The 27,641-nt window shown below is 36.1% G+C and overlaps 1 protein-coding gene across 1 annotated transcript; it reads right to left on the bottom strand.

The window, feature by feature from the left end:
- Positions 1 to 4,416: 4,416 nt before the first annotated feature.
- LOC122412341 (flexible cuticle protein 12-like) lies at positions 4,417 to 5,786 on the bottom strand. The gene is made up of 2 exons (XM_043421812.1): positions 5,646 to 5,786; positions 4,417 to 4,895 (listed from the first exon to the last, which is right to left on the bottom strand). The coding sequence occupies exons 1-2, from the start codon at positions 5,652 to 5,654 to the stop codon at positions 4,599 to 4,601; spliced, it is 306 nt and encodes a 101-aa protein (XP_043277747.1). The 5' UTR covers positions 5,655 to 5,786; the 3' UTR covers positions 4,417 to 4,598.
- Between the last annotated feature and the right edge of the window lie 21,855 nt (positions 5,787 to 27,641).

The raw sequence follows: 27,641 nt of genomic DNA, 5'->3' as shown, positions 1-27,641 counted from the left end.
TTCATGGTATGCTATCGAGTCAGAGCAATGTCAGATGGTTCCGCTTGGTGGTATTTTTCATTTCACACAGAAGTTTTGGAGACTTTGTCGTAACGAACCAAGCTCATGGATTCTCAAAGTATTAGAACTTGTTACGTACACTTTATACTCGCTTTTCTTGTGGAAGGTCATTCCTCGGTCATTCAAGCTTTACTCGACGGACAGGGAATTATTTCTTGTATTTTCCTCGAGTTGACATATTATTTTCACACCACCGTTCATTTCGTCCTCGACACCGCGAAATCTTGGGTTTTTGAAAATTCAGCCATAGCAAAACTAATGCGTGTTTTTTTTTCGTTTCCGGTCTTGCAGAGTCTTGTTTCGCGGTACAATAATAGGAAGGGACCCGGAAATTTGCCTGGTTCAAAAGCAAAACAGGCAAACGAACCGGCAAAGATTTTGTTGATCCGAAAGAAGGAGTGATAAAAACATTGTATTCATCATTTTTAATCATTACCTTTTGATAAAACATCCTAAAACAGAATATAAACTGCACAACTGATAAACTCGTTTCGCGTCATGTTCAATTTTAATTAAAATTCTACAGTCAATTGATTTCTGAAGTAATATTCAAGTTTCAATTCCATTTTTTGACGTCGATAGATTTTGCAGTGGAAAGGGTGCACAATTTCCTAATAATAATTTTAACTTCAAACCGATACGGAGTGATTTTCTACGATCGCAATATTGGTACATCTGTTCGGAAGAACAAAATCAATTGGTCAACATGGTTTTACAAAGTCTCGGGCGCCTCATGGAAATATTCCAAGCTTTTGGACCTCATAATAAAAATTCTCATCGCTTGTCCAGATTGTGTGAAATCTCAACTGATTCATACCAAGACATTCCTTGAGCCAGGGGCTTCAAATATATAAGTGGATACTGACAATGAGATTCATGGGTCACTTGTGAGAATCGAAAAATCCGAAATATTGTCTGAAACCTTGTTTATCAGAACTTTCGAAAAACACGAGAAACATTCTAGATTTAAGTTAACAAAATTTTGCTCAACGACCATTTTTCGCAATTTTCACCTAATTTCACGGTATTTTGAAATTCGGCTTCAGCATGTCAAAATAAATATATACACAGAGATGGGTGTAGGTGAATATATAAACTGCTTTATTGGGTGATCAAATGTTTCAATTTTATGATCATTATTTCAATTTTTCAATATATCCCATAAAATTTCAGATTTCGAGTACACAAAAAGTCGTCAAATAAACCTGAAACACAGCACGAATGCTGTAAAAAAACTAGAGACAAGTACATTTATGCCCTCTGGAAAGTCATCTGTAAGATCATGGAAATCAATGGTCGTAAGACTTTAAATCCAAGAAACAAAACGTTGTTAAATAAATGCAGAAGTTGCCGAGCACATCGCACTACGAACAAAAGAATTACAAAAGAAGAAAAATAGGACACAACAAATTACAACCACAAAGAATACAAAGACAAAACATTACAAAAACAAATTGCGTCTAAAAAAAATTAAGATCATAAAAATTTTTTAAAAATTACCCACGGAAAAAAATTATATACCAAAAAATTGAAACAAAAAAATTTGGCCGTTGTACTTGGCGTTTTACTCGACTTTCGAATTTGTGAGTATAAGATACAGGTAAATTAGATAATATTAGCTAGAAAAAAAACGCCAAGTACAACGGCCAAATTTTTTTTGTTTCAATTTTTTGGTATATAATTTTTTTCCGTGGGTAATTTTTTTAAAATTTTTATGATCTTAATTTATTTTAGTCGCAATTTGTTTTTGTAATGTTTTGTCTTTGTATTCTTTGTGGTTGTAACTTGTTGTGTCCTATTTTTCTTCTTTTGTAATTCTTTTGTTCGTAGTGCGATGTGCTCGGCAACTTCTGCATTTATTTAACAACGTTTTGTTTTTTGGATTTAAAGTCTTACGACCATTGATTTCCATGATTTTACAGATGATTTCCTAGATGTCGAATAACTGAATTGTAGAACGGTCGATATTTCGAAATTTTTAAAGTTGTAATATCAGTTTGGAGAAAAATAAGTAATTCAAAATTCTTATTCCCGATGGAATATTCAGCACATTGCGTGTTTAATCAAAAATTCCTTCTTTGAATTCGTATTTAGCCCAAAATATATATTTCAATAGTTTTTATTTCGAATGCAATTTTAACAGACCATCTGATTGTCAAAAATTCATATTTTCGAATTCAAAATGGAGAGAAATTTTTACAGGCAGACCAGAATATAGAGTAGCAAAAAAACGAAAGTTAATTTTCCGAGCTTATAAAACTTAGATATGCAGAATAGCGACAGCTCGAAAAGGCGAAAGTCAAAATGGCGATGTTTAAAATTGGAGATCACCGGTCTGAGTAAGTGAGTGAGTGAGACGCGTATATTTGGGGCTCCTCTGCTTTTCTTTATTTTGATCGATCGACTTTCTAACGTTTCACTATTTTGACTGTTCGACTTTTTGGTGTTTCAGTATTTCAATTTCAGTAATATTTGGTGTTTCGTTATTATATTTTCAAAATTGTGAATTTTCACAGTATCGCTGACTGTAGTAATTTATGAATCGACAGAGTGATAGTCGAATTTCCGAAAAATCGATATTTTAGTCATCGTCTTATGGGCGATTATTACATTCTATTTTCGATGTAAATGTGCTTCGAACCTTGCAGTTTCTGCTTTATTTATTTTCGGCATTCAAAGCTCTAGTCGAATTTATCTGTCTCCATATTATCATTCGAAGTTTATAAACTCGAAATTTTAGCTGTTAGAAATTTTAGTCATTCCAATATTTGATCCCCACCCAACTTATCCTATTTTTATTTATTCTTTTGCTTGCTAGAGTCAGGAATGGTTTTTTTTGTTTGTTTGTAAATTAATTTGTGAATTTGTAAATTTTGGAAATTTTTCTTGATTATAATTTTTTTAATTCAAACTTGTCACAACTGAGCCCGAGTCAGGCCTAAACTTTTTACTTTTGTAAATGTTGTTAATCTTCGAAAATTCAAAAGGCAGCGGTACGAATTTGAGGTTATGTCGCATCTAATTAACAAACATTTTTTATTTCATTGTATAAAATCGAAACGCTTTTGAATTATCGAAATTATTTTTATTTTTTTTTTTGAAAACGAGCGAAAATCGCGTATTTAAAAAATTGATCAATTCGAAAACGACGAGCGCAATAAAATTTCCCCGAATTGGCGAACGCAATCACAATAATAAATCGAAAAAACCAATGATCCTGTAAAATCAATCAAAATTGAATAAATCGGAATTGTTAAATTCTTCAAAATCGAAATTCCGCATTCTCACGTTTCTTTCATACCTGCTCCTTTTCTATTAAGGTAGCTCGAACCGACGCGTGGCGGCGTTCAGGCCGGATCGGCAAGAGCGTTTTGTTACAATATTTATATTAGGATTATATTTTTTTACAATATCGAAGTTAAAATTAAAGGTTCATTTTTGACGAAGCTCTATAACCATAATAATAAGCACACATTCTCATCCTGCCAAATATAGTCTTGTTCTGAATCTAGCAGAAATGAATTTGAAATTTTTGTTTTTCCTTGATCTCTTCACTGACAATGAGAGGCGAAAAATTTCAATCAGCTGCCTATGAGAATGAAGCGCACGATGAGACCACTATTGCCCCGAGGATATTTTCGGTGAAGACCTGGACAATCACTCTCCGTTCCTCGGTCACACGTCTGTGTAAAACTTTCACTAGTTTTGCTATCTTAAAAAGATTCGACATTAATTATCATCCCATTTGAATATTCATTTCCTTAGTGTAATCCTACCGTCAGCATAATCCAATCATCTTTCAAATCTTATTACGATCAGAATTTTTGGGAAACTGAAGTATCGCATTTTATATTTTCAGGCTTTTACGTCCATCGTAGTGAGAAATTGAACGGAAGTTTTACGCAAATAATCAAAAACATACGTTTCGAGAACAATTGAATTTAACTCTGTTACTTCACCGAAAATCTACTGGCCAGAAAATTTGCGAAGAATAATAAACTTCCAGACTTTCGTATAGTGGCAGACAGATTGTAACCAGAAAAACTGAATGCAATATGGAAAAAAAATCTGTAATCCCCTATATATTTACGATTATTCAGGATTTCAATCTTGAGTTCGACGTCGTTACTCAAAACAAAATACACAAAAATAACAGTTAAAAAAAGTTTGAGAAACTCTCAGAACTCAACTTACGGTGTTAATTTGAGTTTTCTTCGCCTATAGTTTTTGTGCTTTTTCATAATAATTTTTCATATGATCCGAAAAATCTTGAGATCACGACAGAACTATAAGAGACTTTTTTCGTGCAGGCAGTCAGGAATTGTAGAGAAATTATTGAAAACAGGTCAGCACCAATTGATCAGCACAAAAATGTTCGAAAAATATTTATTCATGGTACGGGACATTGAACGAGGTCGTGAAAACGTGTTTACAATTTTTTGATGACTCTCGATTCGAGCATTTCGTCTGTAGCACAGTATTTGTGTAATTTATTGCTCCTTTTTGTCGAGTTTTCACACGCTAGTGAGAAATGATATTTAGGCTAGAGAAATGGTGGGATGGAATCCATCTTTGTCAGCGGTATAATCGACCCTGTATGTTTTGCCATCCGGACCGACGTAGCTGAAAGAACCAACGATACTCAAAGCCTCATTTTCGGTACCCTCGTCCTTGAGCTCCGCTGTTTCTTCACGCTTTTGACCGTCGCTCTGTTCGTAACTGAAGTGATAACCACCAAGACCGATGTTATTCGATTCTTCTTGCCGCGTTATCGTCACTTCTCCTTGGGGTGCTGCCACAGCAACTCCCACCAACAAACAAACCAAGATTATTACCTGAAACAATCAAAATTTAACTCGTTGATCCATGGAAATCCTTTTTCTATACGTGTTGCACCCAAATTTAGGAGAATTTTGCGTGCTTACGCGCATTTCATTTTTTCAAATTTGACAAATATAGTGTCAGCGACAAATTTATCAAAATGGTGCAGTGCAATTCTAAAAAAAATCATTTTTTAACTTTTCCATTAAGAATTGATCGTTGCGATAATTTTTTTTAACTCGAATGATTCGTCACAAATTCGATCCGTTCAATTATTAGCAATCACTCGTCACAATTATCGAGGATAATAATTAAATGAGTCCAGCAATCGACGCGATTGAAAATATCATTAATGAACGATAAACATCCTGATACAAAAAATGAAGTAATCAAATGTTACGAAGCAGGTGATCAAACTTGGATTTTATTATTTTGAAGTATTCTGTCGCATACTAATGCAGGGATTATTCCCGCGTTTATCTACGATCCGCGAATTTCGTCGATAGCACGCGGCAAATTCAAAATTCGTTTTCAACCGTTTTTTTTATCGTGGCCGATAAAACTTGGTGTAAAACGTTGACGAATGAAAATCTCACAACCCTAACCACTTTCACTGTATCGCGAAATAAACAACCATACCAATATCGATACTCGTACGTGTATTTTTAATACTTTTTTTTATTGTTTCAGCAATCTCCGCCACGAACGAAAAATACAACACGAGTAGAAAATGAAGTTCAATTTATTTCGATCATAGAACCCACCGTCTTCATGTTAGCGTCGAAAAATTGTTCTGTTTCTTTCGTTATTGTTTCTTTTTTCCAATACTGAGATTCGTACTGTTGAGACTTTAATCCTTTGGTTCTGCCTCGAAGCAACGTATTCTTATACCGAGATGCACCTGAAGGATGAGCGGCATGTCCTGCCTTTATATAGTCGCATAATCGTACTTACACATGCCCCCCACCATCGCGACATTAAGCGAAGATGGTCCATACCGCACGCGGAGGCTGTATTCCGTTGAAGAGTCGACCAAACATTTCTCCCATTCATTAATCGCGCAGAGGTACATTTTTCATTGTTTTTTTCGGAATTTCGTACGGTACAGGCTTTTCCCCGTGAGCAAAAATCGTCGGTACAGGCTGAAGCAGATATTAGCACACAACTCCGAGAATAGTTCTTAATTCGAGAGGGAGCATTCCAAATAAATGGAATATATAAAAATATGGAATTGAAATTGCGCAATACTCGTTAACCGAATAAATTGATGAATGAACCTGGAAGGAGACGATAACTCAAAAAAATGAATAGAACCTGAAAAGCATCATCAAGAACCAACGTAGTGCTTTTCTTTCGCTCCGGAACTTATATTGCAGCTCCTGTTACCGTTTTTGAGATAAAGTTTTATTGATTTTGTATATTTCTCGACACACGAGAAAGACTCGCTAAATTTTTTTCCTCCGTTGTCAATGGCCATTCGCGGTTCGCAGTTACGCAGTGAAATCTAAGATCGTCAGTGAAATTTCGAAGGCAAAATCAGCCGTACTATTCTTAGAACACATCCCATTGAATGTCGAAGCGGATGGGTGTCGTTGAGTCTGGAGAAACGACTTCTGACCCGGGAAAAGTATCGAAGGGAAGAGGAGAGAAGCGGGCAAAGGGGACGGAGGATGAGACTCGGGCAACATAGCTAGAAAGTTAAATCGCCTCATCGCGCTCGACAACTACACGACGGTCCTTTTATACACGGTTATGCCACTCGCTCGAGTATATTTCGTGGATATGAGGTAACCTCATACGTGCTATCCGATCACGCTTGTAATTTATAACATACATAAAAATCCGAATATATTAATTTTTCTTCTATAGATTCGTTTATATACTCTTTTGCTCCTGCAATCTGTTGAATCCAACACACATAAAATTAAGGGTGAATGTACGATATTGTTGTGAAATCGAGAATATTTTTCAAGATTGGAAAAAAAAATCCAAATTTTCATGATAACTCGAATCAATTCATTAAATAAATCCAAGTTTCCGCGGAAATTAATATTGGAAACGACGAACTATTTGATTATGGAAACAGGTTTTGAAATAAATGGCACAAAAAGCAATTATATATATATTTTATTAAATGAATTTGCTCTAAGAGATTATCGAATAACTAAGCGTTGCGGTGACCGAAAAAGTGGCTCAACTCTAACAACAAAGGGCCTCGTATATCGACCTCTTTCTTGTTCTGTAGATCGTTTTATAAACAAACTTACAAAACTGCGAACACGTTCTCATGTGTATTGTTCAATATCAAATTTCATTACGATGCTGACGAATTATTTTTGCTCATATTCCAATACGAACTTATACGAGCCTACGGACATTGTATATTCAAAAAATTGGAATTGAGCAATCCAGTCTCATTTTCCTGATGACTTGGGTCGTTTTTGTAAGACGAAAATGAAAAATATTCATGAAACGCGTGAATACGTTCGATCGAAGGTCATAGATGGGATAATTGTAGGTTGCCGCCTAATATAGAGGGAATGTGCAATTAAAGTGTCCGAGCAGGGTTCAAAGTATAGCCTCATATAAATAGAAATGACAGAGTACAGGTTTTTTCTACAGCCAAAGGAGAAAATTCAGCTCCTTCGCGTATACACATGTGATGAGTGAGCGTTGTCTGGCTCAAGCGGAACAGAAAATATTTTTGTTTCGGTTAAGGAGTTTCGGTACAGGCAATACAATGTTGCCATGCTAAACCATGCTAAAAACATAAAAAATTTCAAAAAGTTTAGAATTTTATAAAATTTGGTGAACATATTCTTTAGTGCCAAATTTGGTAATACAAATTTTTTAAGATTTTTCTTCTACACAGTTATCGAGTAATTGATCACTAAAGTTCACGTGTATAAGCATAGCGTTTTCATATATATAGGTATACATTCCGGGCATAAGAAATCTGCTTTAATGCGTAATTACTCGATAACTAAGTAGAAGAAAATTTTGAAAAAAATTGTGTTTTTGCACTTGATGTTGAACAACATTATCACCAAGTTTGATCAATTTCTTAATATTTAGACTTTTGTACCGAAACTCCTTAAGGTATTACTGGATGGATAGCCCAGCCGATAAATTGTACCTGATCGGAATTCCCGTACTTCGTGATGCAATAAAAATCTGAAAAAATTCAGCAACATTTGAACAGTTATGAACTACAATTATCGATAATAATATTGCCCAAAAGTTATTAATAAATTGTTTAAATGAATAATTTTTTAACAATTTTACAGTAAACCCTTGTTTTTTTTTACGAATCGAATGTGCGCATTTTTCTGAATGCTCATGATTTTTTTCAGAATTTTCGTGGATTTTTGAAATTCCCTTTTTTAAACTTTGTAAGTGGCTCCATTTATACATTTTTGATCCAGTAACCTTGAGACTTTTTAAGGGGACCGCCTACATTAGGAGGCCAAAATCAAGCACTTTTTCATGATTTTTTTTCAAACAAGGTACAGCACGGATCGTTTTGAATTTTTAACTGTTTATTGTGTATATCTATAGGTATATATACAAATTTTTTTATTCAATTTTATTAATTCGGCGACGGATTATATCGGATTCAGCTGGAGTATCCGAAATATTTTCTCCTCCACGGCGTACACGATACCGCCTCATAGAACCATCTGAAACAAAAATGTATAGAAATCTTTTTGTAGTTTATGAGTATACCTTCTGTGTGAACTAAGAAAAAAACATTATTTTGTTGAAAAATAAAAAAAGTCCCTGTTCAAACAAAAAAGTTGATTTTTTTCGGAAAATTTCCACTTTATTTTGTTAATAACTATTTTTCAGCGAGAATTTAAATCGAACTCTTTAGTTCACATAGAAGACAATTTAATAAGCTTCAATTTAAAAAAAAAAAAAACAACTCGATCCGTTGAGTAGTTTTTCTTTAATCGTGTACGCCATTTTGAAAAACGTCGTTTCGAGAAAAACGCGTTCAAAGTTTTCGGACCCGAAAAATAGTTGATTAAAACTTATTATCGTTTATTTACCTGCAGTTTTCGATCAATCTGCTATCCCCGGTCCATCTTCATCTTCATATAGTTCGTTTACTTTCACACTGACAATGCCTTTAGAAATGGCAGATGGCTGTGTACCTGCCCTCCCCGACCGTTGCAAATTCTGACCTGGCGCTTGTTTCGGAGCGCCCGGAGCACGAACAATACATAGGCTATTTGAACCTTTTCTAGTTTAGATTCAGATTTGGGACTTTAGGAGCATATTCTATACATGAAGGACTTTCGATTTAAGCAAAAAAAAAATCGATTTTTTTGATCCTCTAATGTAGGCGGTTCCCTTAAAACTGATGGTAAATATGTCTTCTAAAACATATCCAAAATTCAAATTTTTTAAAATTTTTTTCAAAATTTTTTCAAAAAATTTCAAAAATCCACGACGAAAATTCTGAAAACATTCATGAGCATTCGGAAAAATACACACATTTGATTCATAAAAAAAAAACAATAGGTCACCGCAAAATTATTGAATAATTAATTGTTTAAACAATTTGTTATTAACTTTTGGGCAAATATTATTATTAATAATTGTTGTTCATAGCTTTCCAAATGTTGTTGAATTTTTTCAGATTTTTATTGCATCACGAAGTACGGAAATTCCAATCAAATATAATTTTTGGTCGAGCTATCTATCCAGTTAACTAAATGATTCCAAGCAAAGTGTAGCCCATTATTTAATAACTTTTAGTCAGACTGCGGTTCAATGATTTTCCATCGCGTGGTCGGATGAGAGTACGGTGATTGCTTGAAACTAGAAAATTACTTCAATATCATGTGTTCATCGGTATGTGATTCAATAACGTTGAATGGTTATACGGTTCATAATCGCATAAGCAATGGTTGCAGGGTTAAAAGTTACATTTTTCGCGATGAAAGTTATTGTCTGAACGTTTCATGGTCGATGTTCGAATCATTGAGAATTGAAAACTGGATAATTCATTTGTTTCCACGATAATATAATTTGATGGTTAAACAGTTGAGTGAAAATGGTCAACGGATGCACAGTTGAAATTGAATGCTTTATGGTTTGATGATTTTTTAATATCTAACGAATTAATGGTGAATGCTGCGTGAACGGTCAATATTTGGAGTGGTCGGTAGGTGAGCTAAATCATTGAAATTATCGAAAAATCCATTTTTTCTCGTAAAGTGTTTGCTCGAAATATACTGTGAACCCTCTATATAATTTGAGGCAAAATGGTTTTCACCCGAAAGAAAATAAAACCATTGAAACTTCAGAGTCCTGTCCGAGCGCGTCAGTCTGCTCCGACCACGTTTCGAAGCTTTAAACACGTTTTTCTCAAGTTCAACAACTTTAATTCGCTTGATTTGAATTTTTGATATAGTTTCTTGAAAATAACACCTCAACGGAGTAAAAACGTGTCTGGAGTTTTCGGTAAGTTTATTTTAAAATATTTCATGAACGAATTTTAGCCCTTCGTATCGCCATTTTTGAATATATATATTTTTTTTGTAGAAATACTTATTTCCACTTCCATCTGTAAAATGTGGAATTAGGATTTCACTTTCACCTGTAAAAAATGGCCGAAAAAAGGCATTTTTTGAGACACCTCAATCTCAAAAGGCTAATGGTTGGAAGATCTTGCAATGACAACGTCCACTATGGTTCTTTGGTTAATTATTGGATTGCTGATATTAAATTTCGACAATCAATCGTTGGATCTTCGGCGATCTCGAGGTTAACCGGTACATGGTATACCGCGACCCCGATTGTCTGCGTCTGCAATGACCGACGAAAAGCTAACTTCGTCTTAGTTTTTGAGAAAAAAACCTAAGCCATAAAAAGCGGAATGGTTCATGCGGTGATGGGTAATAGTTATATGGGTTACGGTTAAATAGTTCAACCATATACCCAACTGACACTGCGAATTCCTTGGGTCACTGTTAATACATTTTCGTATATTAACAGTGACTCAGCGGATGCGTGATTCGCATTTCTCATTGGATGATCAGAAGATGGAGATAAATTATAACGAATGTTCTTTCTCCGTGCGAGAATCCTCGAACTCGTTCAAAGGACCTAGGACAAGGCCGTTATCTCTTTACAGGTCTACGAAATCAACTTCGCAAGTTGGTACGATCATGTTTTTGAATTGTGTGAAAGTTGAAACGCGTGAGAACAAAATACTGAGGATATGAAAAGGTGGTCCGTTTTCGACTACTATAACGAAACGCTTCGGATCTGAACCGGAATTTCACGCGTTCAGAAGAGAACGAAAACGTAGAATTTGTTACTCATTCCCCCATCCTCTATAAGTACGAGAGTCTTACATAGAATTTTTGGCGTGTTAATTTTATTGCATAGTTTGATGTGGCGAAACTTTTTTTTATATAGTATACGGAATTTTCATTAGTTCGGAACCCGTCGACATTGACGCTGCTCATTTTGGTGTTTCGGCATCTGCCAAATATTTGAGAAAAAATCTAAGTGCAGAATTCGTTTTTTTTTTTAAGCTCATAAACTTACTTTGTTATATACGATTTTTATATTTAGAAAATAATGGTTCTTAGAATTAACTTTTGAATGCCTTTTGCCAAAAAGGAGCAAATCGACTATCGCACTCGAAAATGGTGATGAAAAAAGAGTTTAAGAAGGATGGTCATCATTTTTGTAGACGATTTTAGCAGAAAAACTGAACCCTCGATATCGTTTCACGGTCATAATTTAGTGAGATTCGAGACTTTTTCGGACACTGAACTATTATAGCCGATTCATTTGAGTGGAAATGCCGTTATTGAGAAGCGAATTTGAATAAAAATTGACGAAAAAAGGCCACGGGTTCGTCCTTGGGTGATTATGACATTTGGTTATCTCACACGTTGACGTAAACAAAGAGGGAGAAGAACACGAGACGAAAGTTCTCGTGACGTAACTCAACGGACGTTGATGACCTTGCCATTTGAAGATGCGCTGGTCGTTGTGGTCGAGCTATAAAAGATGGCGCCGCCGCTGGTGCGACGGAGATGAAACGAATGAAGAGGATTCTTTTGCCTCGCGGCTACTTCTTTCCCTTTCGCGTTCTCCCCTCGTTACCCTCGCTTTTCGCTCTTTCTGTCTTTCCCTCTCTCTTGCGATTTTAACATTATTCATGGCTGAACCGCGAGCACAAGAGCCAACGACTCTCCGGAGATCGGCTGTCGATGCCATAAACGGATTTTGTAGTTAATTGCGCAACTATTCTCGTTGGGGCTTTTTTTACGAGCTGTTGCTTCGACCAGGGTACTCTCTGATTTAAAAAAAAACCTCCCTCGCGCCCCTTAACGGTAAATCGATCGACACGAGGCCGACAATAACTCGTTATTTTCTAATTATACGTGTTTAATTAACAATTTAGGCGATTTGTATGAGCTGAAGGACACGATGACCTTTGTGGTAATTCCTCCTATTTCTTCCTGAAGTATTATGCCAAATTTAACGCTGAGCTTCCGCTTCGGGTTTTTCTATGATTCCTGCAATTTCTTTAGGATCGAGTAATTACTACCGACATTAGAGAGCTTCGAGGGCAATTATGATCCGCCCTTATTCGACCTGGAGAGCAAAAACATGCTAAATTATCTTCAGAACGTGCCGCCGAAAGGTTGTGCCGACTAAGCCTGAACTTTGAGGATGGTGATTTAATAGCAGAAGCTTCTCAGATTATGACACGCTAGAAACAAATTGGATAAAAATGAATCCAACAAGATTCCTACGGGCCTATGCACGGTACGAAGAAATTTTAGTGTCAATAAGACAACGTAAGCCACGCTACTGCCACAAATTTTATTTTTTAATATAGCGACGACAAATTTATTTGCTGCGATGACAAAAGTTCTGTGCCAAAAGCGATGCGTGCCGGGCAAATCTTTTTGCTAAATCGTTTTCTCTGGGACTTTTTACGTAATGTTCTCCAGGTATTATTCGTGGGTAGAATAACTTTTTGGTTGTAGAAACAAAATGAAAAAAAAAAATTATGTATATGTTACAATTACTCATTATTTTTTACAATTGCTGCGGCACACGGTAGATCATTTCGATAATCGAAATTAACTACCTATTCCGGGATTCGAATTGCCTATTCCTGCTACTTCACAACGTACATTAGACTACCGCGCGACCGCTTGTGGATTAATATTTATTCCGCCTTCTTGGGTTCGGAGCATACGAAAAAAAGGGAACAAATAATTGCGTGATCTCATAGAAATGATTTAATTTTAAAGCCTTGATCGGCAAAAATATATTCAAACAATAAAAATCTTTTTATATTGACAAAATGACATATGGTAAAGTATATGATTTTTTTCAAAGTACATCAAATGCCAATCGTCATTCATTAAACAAAAAATTGTAATGCATTTTTCAAATGAATAACGGTTTCGCTCAGGCCCTCCTGACGAAGGCTCTAATGGATTATTCTTTGTTAGGTTCAATTTGTTAACCAGCTGTCTGTAAAAATTCTTCAATAGCTACATCGGCACAGCATTTGCTACTTCAACAAATCTTTCGTGGGTTTACATTTTTCGTTGCCATAGCAAATATCCTTATGCTCTTTTATAAGTAAAATTTTGCTACAGGAGTTTATTATAGTATTGCTGCTGACTTTGCGAGTACTGTAGGGAGTTTGAAAGAAAGGCGAAGGAGAGAGAATTCGCGGAATTGGGGAAGGATATTATGGGAGAATAAGGATAAGGATATAAGGAAGGGTGACAATAAAATGGAGAAAGAAAGGAAAGGTGCAAGTTGGGAAAGGAGAGCAAATAGTAAAGTAGGAATAAGGAAGGTAGAAAGAAGGAATATGATTATTTTTTATGTTTATTTCTAATTTTGTTTCTTGTTTTCTAACTTTGGACCGATGTATAAAATATGTGGGAGAAGAAAGGAGGATTTACATGAAATGTTCTGAAGCCTAAAAATCAAGAATGGCTTTAATGAATAAATAAATAAATAAATAAATAGTATTGCTGCTGTAACTAGGATACTAATATAGCAAAAAATCTTTTACTGTCATGACAGGGTCATCTCTCCGTGAGCATATTTTTTGTCTCATTAATGAACATTAGCATTTCTCAAGAGTTTGATCAGTGTCCGAACGAGCCTTTCAATGCACGCCTTTCTTCCCCAGCCTTTGCTTTCTTTAGTCAAACTTCTGACGCGAATTTATCATAATTTTTATCAAATTAGCGCGTTTCATCAGCTACTCAGCAATGGGCCAACGTTTAATTAATCTTCGGCTTGTAATTGATCTCGAAGAAGGAGCTGAACACCTGCGACTTCTGCGTCTTTGTGGGGACAAGAGGGAAGAAAAATTGAAATCAGTCATACATCTGGCGCTTATGAAATTTTCTCAACTCCTTTATTCGACTAACGTCCTCGCAGTGTTTCTTAGCGACTGGCTTTCACTATCGAAGCTCGGGATCTCGGGATTCGTCGACAGAATCTTCGAGATTGATCAGGGACACAAATTCAGTGATTTTGGTACACGAGATCTCGATGTTTTCCTCGCAAAAATACGACCCAATGCATAGCACTTCTATAAACCATCCTCTGGTGCGGCTACTTCGAGCCACTTCAACTACCTCGTCCCATAATCGCTTTTCCATTTTCTCACTCCAACTTACATTTTCTTTCGCATATATATCATTATTCAAAGATATTAAAGTTACAGACATGAGGTAAAGTCAAACGTAATGAATAGTAAAATCGTAATCGTTGGTGCCGAGAGGAGTCGCGCTAACGAGCTAAAGTTTCGCGATCGCTTGGAACGATTTTGCGAGAGTACACACGTGTTTAGACGCGGTCGTCAGAGCCCCGGCAAATGTCATCGATAGGTACACTGCTATAGACGACCTCAAGGCAACTTCACTCAGGCACACACATATTTTTCGGGATTTGGCGAAGGCTCATTAGTTTCCTGATTAGGATGGGGGTCTTTCGTTCGCTTATTCAAAATCAACGATTTGTTATGCGAGCCCGGCAATTCTCACTCATTCCAAAACGCCGGAGGAGAAATTGGAAATCACTCAACACAACGAATCTCAGCAAGGCTTCTTACTGTTGAAAAAATTCAACGAGTTACATGAACCCAGAATCGTTATACCGAGATTCGTCAAGTTACACGTTGCAAAAAAAATTATTCGATGCGAATGCAGTCATTTAGTTGAAGCAAGTAAAATTTCTGCAAGTTAATTTTTTTTCTCTCAATTTTTAAATATTTCAATTGAATTCGATCTTTCCACGAAGTGCGTGTTTCAACGTTCCAGAGATCCTAAATGAATCCAACGTTCCGGAGTCCTAAATGAACGCAGAAGTTCACAGCGACGTGGCCTCCGGGCATGGGGAGTTAAAAACTTGCTTTTTCTTCTTCGTTTTCTATTTTATGTTTATTTTTCACTCTTCCTAAGAACCTAACCTTTTTATATCTTCATAAATATGTAAACAAAATGCTACACACGTAGCCTCGGCTGGCCGCGGTAAACCGAATGTTTTTCTTCGTCTTTTATTGATGGCTCTTTCGAACGATGACTACAATTTTCTAATCCATTACCACGCGCTCATGTAACTCATTGAATTTTCAGCGATCCTCAAAAGTCTTTCATTACCTGCAGTGTGTCCGAGTTTGATCTAAAAGTTCACTTTTTACTCAGTTATTTAGGATATTTGGTACAGGCTTACAATGTTGCCATGCTAAACCGTGCTAAAAACATAAAAAATTTCAAAATCATCAGAATTTTATAAAATTTGGTGAACATATTTTTTAGTGCCAAATTTGACTATAAAAATTTTTTAAGATATTTTTCTTCTGTGCGGTTATCGAGTAATTGATCACTAAAGTCGTTCACGTGTACAAGCATAGCGTTTCCATATATATAGATATACATTCCGGGCATAAGAAATCTGCTTTAATGCGTAATTATTCGATAACTAAGCAGAAGAAAATTTTGAAAAATATTGTGTTTTCGCACTTGATGTTGAAGAACATTATCACCAAATTTGATCAATTTCTAATTATTTAGACTTTTGTACCATACATCGTTAAGGAGGGTGGATCGCGACGATACAATGTTGCCATGCTAAACCATGTTAAAAATATTAAGAATTTCAAAATGATAAGAATTTCATAACATTTGATAAATGTATTCTTTAAAAATATATAAGACAATATAATTTTTTTAGATTTTTCTACCACATAGCTCTCGAGTAATTGAACACTAAAGTTAACGTGTATAAGCTTACAGTTTACATATATACAGTTATACATCTCGTGCATAAGAACTTCGATTTAACGCTCAATTGTTCGATAACCATGTGGTAAAAAAATTGAAAAAAATTGTATTTGTATACTTGATGCCAAAGAATGTTATCACCAAATTTGGTCAAATTCTGATTATTTTGATTTCGTGATCCACCCCCCTTAAAGAGCGCAATTTTGTCACACTCTTGCCTCGCAGGATCTCATCGATTTTTCAACTTTTTTTCTTCTTCTTCTTCGCGTCCTCTCATTGCTTCTACGTTTCGCTCTCCTCGCGGTTTTATTATCGCGGTTTGCTGCCACGTTAAAGATGGCGCATTCTTCCTTGGATCTCGCAACTTTGCGCATCCCGGCAAAGGTCGTGGCATCCTTAGACCCGTATACTCGGCGTGCATTCGTATGCGAGACACAAGTCTCAAGAGGCACAACACACCGAGCTTCGCTGCGTTGTTGCAACATCCACGAGCGCATTCGACGATCGAGAGAACAAGAGAGAAAAGAGGATTCCTCCTCACCCCTACGCAAACAGCTCGAACTGCTGATGGTACTGCGAACTGCACTCGGTAGAGAAGTCACGACCGGTCAAGATTGCCCGAGAGGTTTAGCGAATAGAAGGTGATGCTTGCACGATCAAAAACCGTCTAGTCGTTGCGTTTTTCATTATTTTCATCGAAAACCCAATTATTCCAAAATCAAATTCCTCAAAAAACGAAATGTCTCCACTGCAGCGAATTCGTTTTGTTGCGTAGACAAAAGTTTCACAGATCCAGCTATTTTTCTGTCTCGTAAAGAGTAATTCAGTTTATTGAACTAAATGCAGAAAAAAATTTAACGATTATCTATTTTTGCTCTTGGAGTGGAAAAAAATATTAAAAGACGCTTTAGCGGCATTTTTTTATTCCCAAATTTTAGGCAAGTGACTTTTTTTGTATCTTCTAACATTTTTCCTTGGTCCACCCGAGATACATATAATTTTGAGCATTCAACGTGTCTGTACATAGAAGACACGAAAGAGTCTTAAAAGCAACGCGTGTCGATCGATTCATTCAAGCGAATGCCTACGAACATGTGCCTATGACTTGGGACGCAATTGGTTGCACGTATGACGAGAATGCGATGAGAAATTCATATGACATAAGATGCGGAAGAATTTGCATATTTATTGACCAGCAATACAGAGATCTTTAATGATTTATCTTCGGATGAATGTCTTATGCGTTGCGGACATATCGCAAATCCAGAATTTTTATAAACGCCAAAACTTTGACTGTCCATCAATTTTTCATCAATCGTCATTGAGATATTGCACAATATTCATCGAAGAAGAATTCATTCACTGATGTACAACAATGGAACGAGAAAACTCGATAGGAAAACTTATAAGGAAAAATATTTTTCTTGTGGCCCTGACTCGAAGGACAATTTCGTATCGCCTTTTTCGTCACCCTTCACACGTGTTCACCCGGATCTAATATGATCGTCCTAAGGACGTCAAGAAGAAGGTGTATTCTTGGGGAAAATATTGCTGGCTCTATCCTCCTCGAACATCCAAGTTGGACGATGAATGGACTGGAATTCGCCGAGATCCTCGAACCGCGCAAACGTCTTTGCCAGAACATTTCTTCCATCGGGTATAGCCAAAGCTCTCAGAACTTAGCTTGCTTCAAAGCTTATTCCTCCGTACGGTTCCAACTGTAGAAATAATTTCGTTTCGCAAGAATACAGAAACAACTTTTTCCATATCGGAATGTTCGAAATTCATCTACTGCGCATGTCCGAATACGTTGAGAATCGTGTGCGCGCATAAAAGAAGAGAAAAATGATCTTTTGCGCATGCGCAAAACCTCGTTTGCAATTTCCATAGTTGAGACTGAACTGGTCCCTTCAACCACGAAAATGTACAGAAAACGGGTATCTTTGTCCGTAAGTGAAAACAGAATTTCGGAATGTTGGACTGTAACATTTACTATCCGTCATCGCACACCAAGAAACGACTCGTAAAATTACAAAAGTTTCGAGGTTGGTGTCAACCTGTCGCGAACCCTCAGCAAAACGCGTTATTTACTAATAGTAATTCTTTGCGGTGTGCGAGTATCTTCATTCCAGTAATTACCGATAAAGCACAGAAAGACTCGTGTACATGGTTGCGGAGACTGAGTCGCGCGTGTAGCAGTCATTACCGCGTAAATCATCTCCACCAACAGAGGATTATTTTCCTTTATGTCGATTACCACCAAACGTATTATACTCATCGGGATTTCTGCACAATAACAGCATCTGCAAATGAGTAGGAACGAATGACTACGATCTGTTGATCGGAGCCTGACAATAATGATTACTTTTTACTTGATTTTGTCATCGATTGAAGTAACTCAAACAAAAGCTGTATCAAAAAAGCTCAATAACCGCATGAATCTTAACTTTTGCAACTACTTTTTTGTCTCCTATCGGAGGCTCCTAAAAGTGACCGAAAAAGGCGCCAGCCACGTCAATCAGAGCGCCACTCGCGGTGACGAAATGTATTAAATAACGACGTACGAAACTTGCACATTGTTTCATTGGAACCGAGGACTTTTCTTTGTCTTTCTTCCCACAACGAACATTAATCTATCTTATTTTCACATTATAGGAAAGTACACTTAAGAATGCTTTACCGTTGCTTCATTATAATTTTACGCCAAGTTTAGCATAATGATCACCAGTAAATATCAAAGCGAGAACAACCGCAGTGGTGCGTCTTATGGTATTATATGAATGCTTTCGTATCTTTTACAATACTTACGATCCTTACTAACCTATATACGATTATATACGTGTGTGTAGTATATATGTGTAAACATGAAGAATGTGCAGAATAGCGCACTCGTGAGTAACCCGAACCCGTTTGCCGGTTAATCTCGTGCAACCGGGAAATAAATCAATCGATCTGGGGTCTCCCTCATCGAACAGAGGGAGATCGAGCCTCGAGTAACTCGCTGCGCGTTATCGCGTCTCGTCCTTTTTCTTCTCCTTCTTTTCATTGCCTGTCGTCGTTGCCGGTCAATCTTGGGTCGCTCGTGTATCGAAAGGGCAAAATCGAAAACCAGTAATTCTTCTCGACGTTTGTCCCCCACACACATTTACATATAAATATATGTTTGTCGGCAGATTTTTGAATTTCGTTAACTACAGTTTCAGCTATTCAGTTCCTGGCCATATACGTCACTGCTGTAAATTATTTCAGAAGAAGCGAATTCCCGAGTTGAATAAAATGTTAAGAAATTTCGGTCCACATAAAATTTTCGACTATTTTGCATAGAAACCAATGTTAAAACAATTTTTCTCATTTCTTGGTGAGAAAGAACAAGGGAATCGTGTTCCGGAATAAGAAATTCGTTATTTCTTCTTCTTCTTTTTTTTCAATCCTCAGTATTAGGCTGGCAGATCGCTTGGTTTCAGAATTTTTAGTAGTTTCGTCAAGTAACGTTTATCAGAAAGGATCAGCGGCGTTTGCACCGGCGTTAAACATCTTCTCGTCCCTCCGCCCCTCCGAGCCATCGTGGTTGTCGTCGAGACACCGAGAGTGCACTGGCATTTAGCCCGAACCGTGTCATCCCGAACGTGCGCTTCATCTTCAAACACACAGCAGCAACGTGCGCTGCGGTAAAACTTCAGTAGACGGATTGTGGCGTTACGTAAAGAGGCATATAGCTTATTTTAAGGCTCGTTGATAGCCGCACGAGAAACAGCGGTGAAGAGATTCCAATTGAAGAAATACAAAAATCGGAAGAACTGACCGGAGAAAAGTAAAAATCAAACGAAAGAACGGAAGTCAAGAAAAATGGAAGGAATATTTTCAAGATTAAGATATTCATGATCGAATAAAGAAAAATTAACTAAATAAACAACGAAACATTTCAGAATAGATATGACGCCGACAAACTCGAACGTTCTCAGGCGATAAAAGTTGAGACGGTATCATTGAGAACCCACGATATAAGGACCCTCCTAATGAGAAACTAACAACTTTGTCAAGTTGATGCTCATCGTGTTCATGTCTACAATAGATGAATCACGGTTTCAAGAGCTTTAAGGAAGATTACGCGAATCTAATGGAAAACGAAAATTCCAATTTTAAGAGGTGAAATTTAAAAATATGCTAGAAATATACAGCGTGCATCTATTCCCGGAATTATTATAGGACCTGCCGTCTAGTTGTCGAAAAAACAATTCACGAAAATCACATTTTTTGAAGGCTCTTATGGCAGGCACACTTCCTGCGTGCAACGATTTGGATTTAAGGAGGGTGGCTACACTCGTCAAAATTATAAGAAATTGATCAAATTTGGTTATAATGTTCTTCAACATCAAGTCCGAAGACACAATTTTTTTCAAAATTTTCTTCTGCTTAGTTATCGAGTAATTACGCATTAAAGCAGATTTCTTATGCCCGGAATGTATACCTATATGTATGGAAACGCTATGCCTATACACTTGAACTTTAGTGATCAATTACTCGATAACTGTACAGAAGAAAAATCTTAAAAAATTTGTATTGTCAAATTTGGCCCTAAAGAATATGTTCACCAAATTTTATTAAATTCTTATCATTTTGAAATTTTTAATGTATTCAACATGGTTTAGCATGGCAACATTGTATCGTCGGTAGCCACCCTCCTTAAGGATATTTGGTACAGGCTTACAATGTTGCCATGCTAAACCATGCTAAAAACATAAAAAATTTCAAAATCATCAGAATTTTATAAAATTTGGTGAACATATTCTTTAGTGCCAAATTTGACAATACAATTTTTTAAAGATTTTTCTTCTGTACAGTTATCGAGTAATTGATCACTAAAGTTCACGTGTATAAGCATAGCGTTTCCATATATATATATATAGTAGGGTGGCCCTTAATATGGGTAAAAAAAAAAATTGATCGCGCCGCCCCCCAAAACGGTTCCAAATGATAAAAAAAAAATCTACGCAAAGCCGTAGCTATGTCCGGTAAGAGGAAGACGTGCCTGTAAGCATGAACTTGGTTTTAAATATCAATTTTTCTGCATGATTTAGTAATTTTTAAAAATGTTGTATTTCAGTGAAAAATGGTCACATCGAGGTCTAAAAAAACGCATTTTGAAGCTTCAAGTTTTCAATTTCAAGATCTTATGACGAAAAAAATGCAGAGCTACATGTTGTGCGCAATTTTGAGAAAAAGTGCGAGAAAAAAACAGCAAATTTTTATGCTTTTTTATCAATTCCATAAGCGTAGATTTATTTTTTTCAACTAAGCCATGGTATGGACCGGATAGCTGGTTTATTAGGCTTCAATTTTCTTTTTTTAAAACTTGGGTAGGACCATTTTTTGCTGAGATGTTGAACTTTGAATGAAAAACTCTTTTGTCTTTGATCGACGATATCTCAGCAACCAATGGTCGCACAGGAAATTCAAGGGCAGTTCTGAAAATTGGAATGATGTCCTACAAGGTTCCGTTGCAATCTTGAAGATCCATTTTTTATTCCATCCTTGTCGTGAATTTAAAAAAATAGGGAAAAAAAGGTAATTTATGGTTTTTCAGAAGCTCTCAATGTTGGAAGCCTTAACAATCAATTTTCATCAAAAACTTTCGGAATTTTTTTTTTGTATATTTCAACCTTATTTATGGGAAAAATGTAGAAAAAACTTGGAAATTTTTCATTTTTCATTTTTGTCATGATCATGACTCGTTTAACGTAAAAAACGTGACCCTCAAATTTGATTAATGTTTGATCGGTTGCAACGAAGAAACGATTGGTTAGATCGAAATGTAACTTCGGCAGGGTTTTTGGGGGTATATTCAGCTGTAAATGGCATACTCAACATCAGTCATTTCATGATTATTTGAATTTTGGCTATTGACTTTCTGAAAAACCATAAAATACATTTTTTCCTATTTTTTTAAATTCACGACAAGGATGGAATAAAAAATGGATCTTCAAGATTGCAACGGAACCTTGTAGGACATCATTCCAATTTTCAGAACTGCCCTTGAATTTCCTGTGCGACCATTGGTTGCTGAGATATCGTCGATCAAAGACAAAAGAGTTTTTCATTCAAAGTTCAACATCTCAGCAAAAAATGGTCCTACCCAAGTTTTAAAAAAAGAAAATTGAAGCCTAATAAACCAGCTATCCGGTCCATACCATGGCTTAGTTGAAAAAAATAAATCTACGCTTATGGAATTGATAAAAAAGCATAAAAATTTGCTGTTTTTTTCTCGCACTTTTTCTCAAAATTGCGCACAACATGTAGCTCTGCATTTTTTTCGTCATAAGATCTTGAAATTGGAAACTTGAAGCTTCAAAATGCGTTTTTTTAGACCTCGATGTGACCATTTTTCACTGAAATACAACATTTTTAAAAATTACTAAATCATGCAGAAAAATTGATATTTAAAACCAAGTTCATGCTTACAGGCACGTCTTCCTCTTACCGGACATAGCTACGGCTTTGCGTAGATTTTTTTTTTATCATTTGGAACCGTTTTGGGGGGCGGCGCGATCAATTTTTTTTTTCACCCATATTAAGGGCCACCCTAATATATAGATATACATTCCGGGCATAAGAAAGCTGCTTTAATGCGTAATTATTCGATAACTAAGCAGAAGAAAATTTTGAAAAAAATTGTGTTTTCGTACGTGATGTTGAAGAACATTATCACCAAATTTGATCAATTTCTAATTATTTAGACTTTTGTACCATACATTGTTAATGAAATAGATTCCTCCCAACTTTAAAGAGTCAAAAACGAGAATAAGAAAATATAATGTTTTTGGGTATCAATGATGTCATGAGAAAGCTTTGTTACCGGTGAAAATGACTTGGGAATAGAAAAAGAAAATCACTTATTTGAAGTTATAGCGAGTAATAACGACATAAACAGTGGAAGGTTTGACAACGCTATGAGCCAACTGGTTTAAAATATAGATATGCATACGCATATAAATAGAAAATGGCTGTTGTCAAATTTTGCTCGACGATTTTACTACGAAGCTATTTCAACCGCTATCATTATATTAAAAATTGATCAATCTCAACAAATAAGTTAGACATAATTTTAAAAATTGCGAGAATAAATTTTCATCATTTTTTTGGTCATGAAAATAGTAAAAAAGTTTAGTTGCATGTTTGAATCACAAGTAACGCATCATTTTCCTCAATAAAACATTTATTCAAAACGAATAAGTCGATGCAGAAACCATGATATTATAAAATCTTTGCAAAAGATATGGCCCCCCAGTCCCTTTTTGAAAAAGAAAAGGGATGGGGGGTATCAACACAGTTAAACCTCTTTTCAGCGGATCAGATGATAGAGCAGACAACCTCAACATTTTCACGTGAGCAGAAGTCGTGGGTGTAATAAGGAACTGAATTAACAATCAGTCTGGTAATCAAGGAAGAATATTCTTCATAACTCCACAAGTAAGCGAACTCCTCCTTGGCACGTTACCTAACGTATTTTGCATATAAAAACATCTCAATAATTCAGTATTCGAGTTTTATAATGCTCATGATCATATTAATGTGATTTTACATGAAACAATTAATTAAATACGTAAAATGTCACGCCGTAAATCACTATACGAGCCCATCAACGATTACCACGTGGTTGTATTTATTATCAGGATTATCATTTTACTTCTTCGGAGCCAGGGAAAAAGTCACAAAGGGCATGCATCGGAACCCCTGTGAGGGTTCGTTGACTCCATTCAGATCACTATCGTTACGTATCGCGTGTTTTTGTATACATATATTTTTTAATGGTATAGCGAGGATCCTTCGATCGCTGAAGTACCCAGAAAAAATCACAGTCACTCAATCACCATTACTCAATCCTTGCTTATCCTTCTCCCTACTCAGGTATACATTCAAATAAACGTATATACATTTATAGGAGAAATTCCATACGAAGATATATTCAGAAATGTTTTCTTTCGTATCAGCCAGCCGGATTGAGCTGCTGTTTCGTTTACTGAGCGCTTATCATATTTCTAAATATCTTCGTTCCGTGAAAACGTTTTTTATTTTTCGTCGAGATCAACATACAATTTTAATACACGAAGAACCATTGAGAGAACGAGATGAACAAATTTGGGTTATACATTTTGTGATTTTCGTAAAGTCTCATAACTTGAAGTTTTTCTGAGACGATGCACGCCTCCTTTCACGAATAAACGAATTCCGAAGTTTCTATTAATGAGTACACCGGCACACAAAAAAAAGTGGTGAGTAACTTGGACCGGATTCATCTACTGGATCTTCGAACCTAAATACAAAAAGGGCGTACTCGATCTAGATCGATAAAACTTTTCCCATACCATAGTAGCGATTTATGCCCATTTTTAACGCTTTTAACAACGATTTTCCGCCATTTGTGCAGTTTTTTGGAATTACTTAAAATTTCATGGATTTATTGCCCAATGGGACCCCCGGATTCGGATTCAACGGGTAAAAATACGTAGAGGTAGATCGATCCGGTCCAAGTTACTCACCACTTTTTTTTGTGGGCCGGTGGTATTATCGTAAGTTATTAAAAAGTATATAGTAATTTAAGTTTAACTGCACCAAAGTGGCATGGTTTACACGATGGTTCATGTATCGAGTTTCTTACGTGCGTGTGCCACGTTTGTTCGATTATCGAAACATTTCATTTACAGATGGCGTCCACTCGCTTGCATTATCGCTTCGGTAATCGTCCTCGGATCATCTTCCCATCCTGGATTTCAGAAGGTCGTTGAGATTCCTGCGGAGGACGACCAAGTAGAAGAAAGAACTAGCAGTCGCCAAGACCATCGTTGACACCGCGCGACTCCAACTTTATCCGCCTCATTATTTACATTTCACAAATCAGGTTTATTTAATGTCAATTAATATACTATCAATTATATGCCGAACGTCCTTCCGAGCGTCATCTATTTTTATCACGTGATCCACTATTTTAAGCACAAAGTGTTATATGAATCAAAATTTCTGACAAATCATGCTCGGACAAGCCATCAAAATAAAAGAATGTTTCAAACATATTTTTTCTTTCACTCTCTACGGACATTCCAGAGAACTTTGTCTTTCGAATTTTCTTCTACTTCACCTGCTCTCCGGCTCTTGCTCCCTCTCTCTTCTCGCTCTCTTTCACTCGCATCTCCCTGCCTTGAGCACACCAACGCCGTTGATCATTAGCTTGTAACAACCTGCTCGCGACACCGTGAAAATTGTGCAATCCGCACACTTTCTTTTTCGGATCATCCATCTGCGCGCATCATCTTCGCTTGACGACTCAATTGACACGCGGAATGCACTCTTATAGGAGAGTCTTAAGCAAGGCAATGTAACTTTCGCGGTTATTTATTGATGTTCTAAAAGAGCTCAAATAACTTCGATACCTTATTAATCCAACTCTCGACTTTTGTAGTTATTTCTTCAAATTGTGCCTCGCGACCGAATGAACCTTTTAGTATCGTAAGTAGCGCGGCGACAGCCTCAAGAAACATCAACAGTCTGTGAATACCAATCGTTCTCTCGAACGGCTTACTTGGCAGTTGAACCCCAAAAAATTATTGCGTCAAAAAATAGTTGTTATATTAAAACGAACCACAACACTGTTTCAAGTATTTGATAGATTAAAGAAATATTTATTTGTAAGAAAATGATTAATTTATCAATTACTGCATAGCTCAAGTTTTAATGAAATTTATTTTGTATTTTGACAAGAACTTCTGAAATATGTGAGTGTGTCACATCCACTCTCGGCCGATTGGTTCGACATATCTACTATTTCTATGAACTTATTAGTGACGTGTCGGCTCTGGTGCTATGTTTTATAATTTTATAGTTATTTAAGGGCTAAAAGCACCGCAGAATTCCATTTTTCCATCGGTTTAACATAGGCTTTGGAGCCTCTGGAATATGAGATTTTTCAAAACTCCAACAGCTTTCATTTCTTCGAATTTGAATTTAGACGATATATTAATTGGCATTATATTTTGACATTATATTATCAACAAATAGTTACCACTTTTTCTGAATATTCAACTCATCAAAGACTCGCTAATAATAATACGAAAATAACATTTTCAAAATTCTCTACGTACTTTACTAACTCGGTGAGCGATTAAATTGAGTGTTTTTTTTTTCTATCCCGGATCAGCAATTGCACCGATTATACTGCAGAAATGGCACTGGTGCCATTCCTGCTCGCCATTACTAAATATTTTTCAATGATAATTTTTTATTGTTCGTTTAAATACAAACTTAATAAATCCCCTGGATATGACAATTCTATTAATTCATCCGAAAAGAATTGTCAATCGAGACATGTTTTGGAGATCGTAACAGTGGTTTAACCCTTTTAAATCGTTATTGCTCTTACGCATCATTAACATAAGTTATTTTGATGAAATTTAATTTTTGACTGCCGCATAGTGGCAGCAGTATTACATAATAATCGATCACACTTCGATATAATCATCACTGTAATAGCAATGTTGTTATAATAACTCAATAATATCAACAAAATTGATCGTCGATCTCGAAACAGAAGAAGTACGATTTAGAAAAAATCGTTGAACTCACTTTTTCCATTTGTCTGTTTCGCACGTTTTCTCATAAAGTTTAATAAGTTAATTATTCAACATCAAACAAAATCCAAAGTAACAACTGCGAAAAAAATCCGTTTTATAGAGCAAACTTGGATACGGCTTAGCACCAAGTTTGAAAACAATCAATAAATCATTATTTTTGAAAAAAGAAATTGAAAACTGCACCATTCGGGTGGGGCTCATATATGCGTATCATATAGATATACAGAATGCTTGTTCGCTATTTTAGGCCTTCTAACTTTTGAGCCCCACCCTATTCTTGTGCTCAATATCAACCAATCATGTTTTCCACTGGGTTTTTTGATAGCGCACAACTAAACGAGTATTAATTGAGATTAATCAGACTTTATTATTATAAAGTTTATATTATACTCCGAAATCATACTCCGAAATGTCGATTGCCCAAGTCCTCTTTTCATCTTCCTTAAAGTTCGGTATTACGGAGCCCAGAGAATCAAAAATGAATGCAGGAGACCTAAAATAGACGGAGGAAAGTAATCAAAGATTATTTTTCGTTTCAAATGAAAGAAACATTTTTATTTAATTAAATGGAAAAGTATTCTAATGAGATTTCTTATTTTAGGCTCCTACAAGATTTCTCGCAATCGTAATACTAGAAAGACTCCGGAATGGCAGTTTGCCATACATAATAATCGTGGATGACCGGTGGATCATCTTCTCTTTCGTAATTTATTTTACAACGAAGATAAACCCAGTCAGACATAGTATTTTTTTCAACGGCCCACATTGGGATTAAGAGGCGAGAGGAAGAATATTGGACAGCGACATTTTATCGAAGGTAATAATGTTACGAGCCAGCTTA

This window comes from Venturia canescens, chromosome 6 (genome assembly GCF_019457755.1).
Source record: "Venturia canescens isolate UGA chromosome 6, ASM1945775v1, whole genome shotgun sequence".
Lineage (NCBI taxonomy): Eukaryota > Metazoa > Arthropoda > Insecta > Hymenoptera > Ichneumonidae > Venturia > Venturia canescens.
The sequence above is the reverse complement of the archived record's forward strand: the minus strand, read 5'-3'. Positions and strand labels throughout refer to the sequence as shown.